This window comes from Myotis brandtii, unplaced genomic scaffold (genome assembly GCF_000412655.1).
Source record: "Myotis brandtii unplaced genomic scaffold, ASM41265v1 scaffold209, whole genome shotgun sequence".
Lineage (NCBI taxonomy): Eukaryota > Metazoa > Chordata > Mammalia > Chiroptera > Vespertilionidae > Myotis > Myotis brandtii.
The window spans coordinates 1,713,378-1,714,340 of record NW_005357806.1 but is presented as its reverse complement, the minus strand read 5'-3'; the positions used below and the strand labels follow the sequence as shown (position 1 = coordinate 1,714,340).

Here is a 963-nt window from a genome sequence, read left to right as displayed (position 1 = left end):
ACAACTTCTGCGAACAAATTTTTGTATAGAAACAAGACTTCAAAGGACTTGCGCATCACAATGTTTTAACGTGGAAACTTAAACAAAAGCTAACATCTGTAGCTCGCAATATGCCAAGTACGTACTTCCTTAATCCTTACAACAGCCCTATGAGGTGGGAACTATTATAATAAACACCTCCACATTACAGATGAAGAAATTAAGTTTTAAGGGAGTTTAAAGCGACTGGGCATTAAGCGAAAGTGTTGATATCATCACTGGCTAATGAGAACTAAAGGGCTGAGTTAAAGTATTAGGTGTGGGATGTCCTAGAGCGCTGCTGGAAATAGACCGCTAGTCAGGATCAGGATTGTGCGCTTTAATTGCCCTAAGTAGCTCTTTCTGTTTCTGATCTGAGAAACTGCTTTTCTTTGTTTACACCCCTGGATAGTTGGAACTCCAGTGACAGCCTCCAACGCCAGCTCCGTAACTAAGTAACCGCCTCGCTCTACCGGGCATGCGCACAAACCCTGAAGCTATTTGTAGGAGGCCGACGGCGAGCGTCGCGGCGGGGTCCCAGCATTCCTTTCGCGCCACCACCAAGATGGCGGCGCCCATGTTGCGGTGCATTTCTCCGAGCCGGTGGTTTTGCACCCCGGGCCCGTTGGCAGTCTTGCCCCGGGGGCTGCGCGAAGCCCACTCGGGCGATAAGGGGTTGCTGGCGGTGCAGAAGGCTCGGGGTTTGTTCAAGGAGTTCTTCCCCGACAAGGGCACGAAGGTAGAGCTCCCAGAGCTCTTCGACCGTAGCATCGCGGGCAACCGTCCCCAGACCATCTACTGCGGCTTCGACCCCACGGCGGACTCGCTTCATGTGGGGCACCTGCTGACGCTGCTGGGCCTCTTTCACTTCCAGCGAGCCGGCCACAACGTGATCGCCCTCGTGGGAGGCGCCACGGCGCGCCTGGGAGACCCGAGCGGTCGCAC

The 963-nt window shown here is 53.9% G+C and overlaps 1 protein-coding gene across 1 annotated transcript in view; it reads left to right on the top strand.

Moving 5' to 3' along the window:
• The first annotated feature begins 316 nt into the window (after window positions 1-316).
• Window positions 317-963, top strand: part of YARS2 (tyrosyl-tRNA synthetase 2, mitochondrial) — a 17,016-nt gene continuing 16,369 nt past the window's right edge. The window contains exon 1 of the mRNA XM_014539240.1: window positions 317-956. Coding sequence (XP_014394726.1) covers window positions 497-956 — 460 coding nt within the window. The 5' untranslated portion in view covers window positions 317-496. The remainder of the gene's footprint in view (window positions 957-963) is intronic.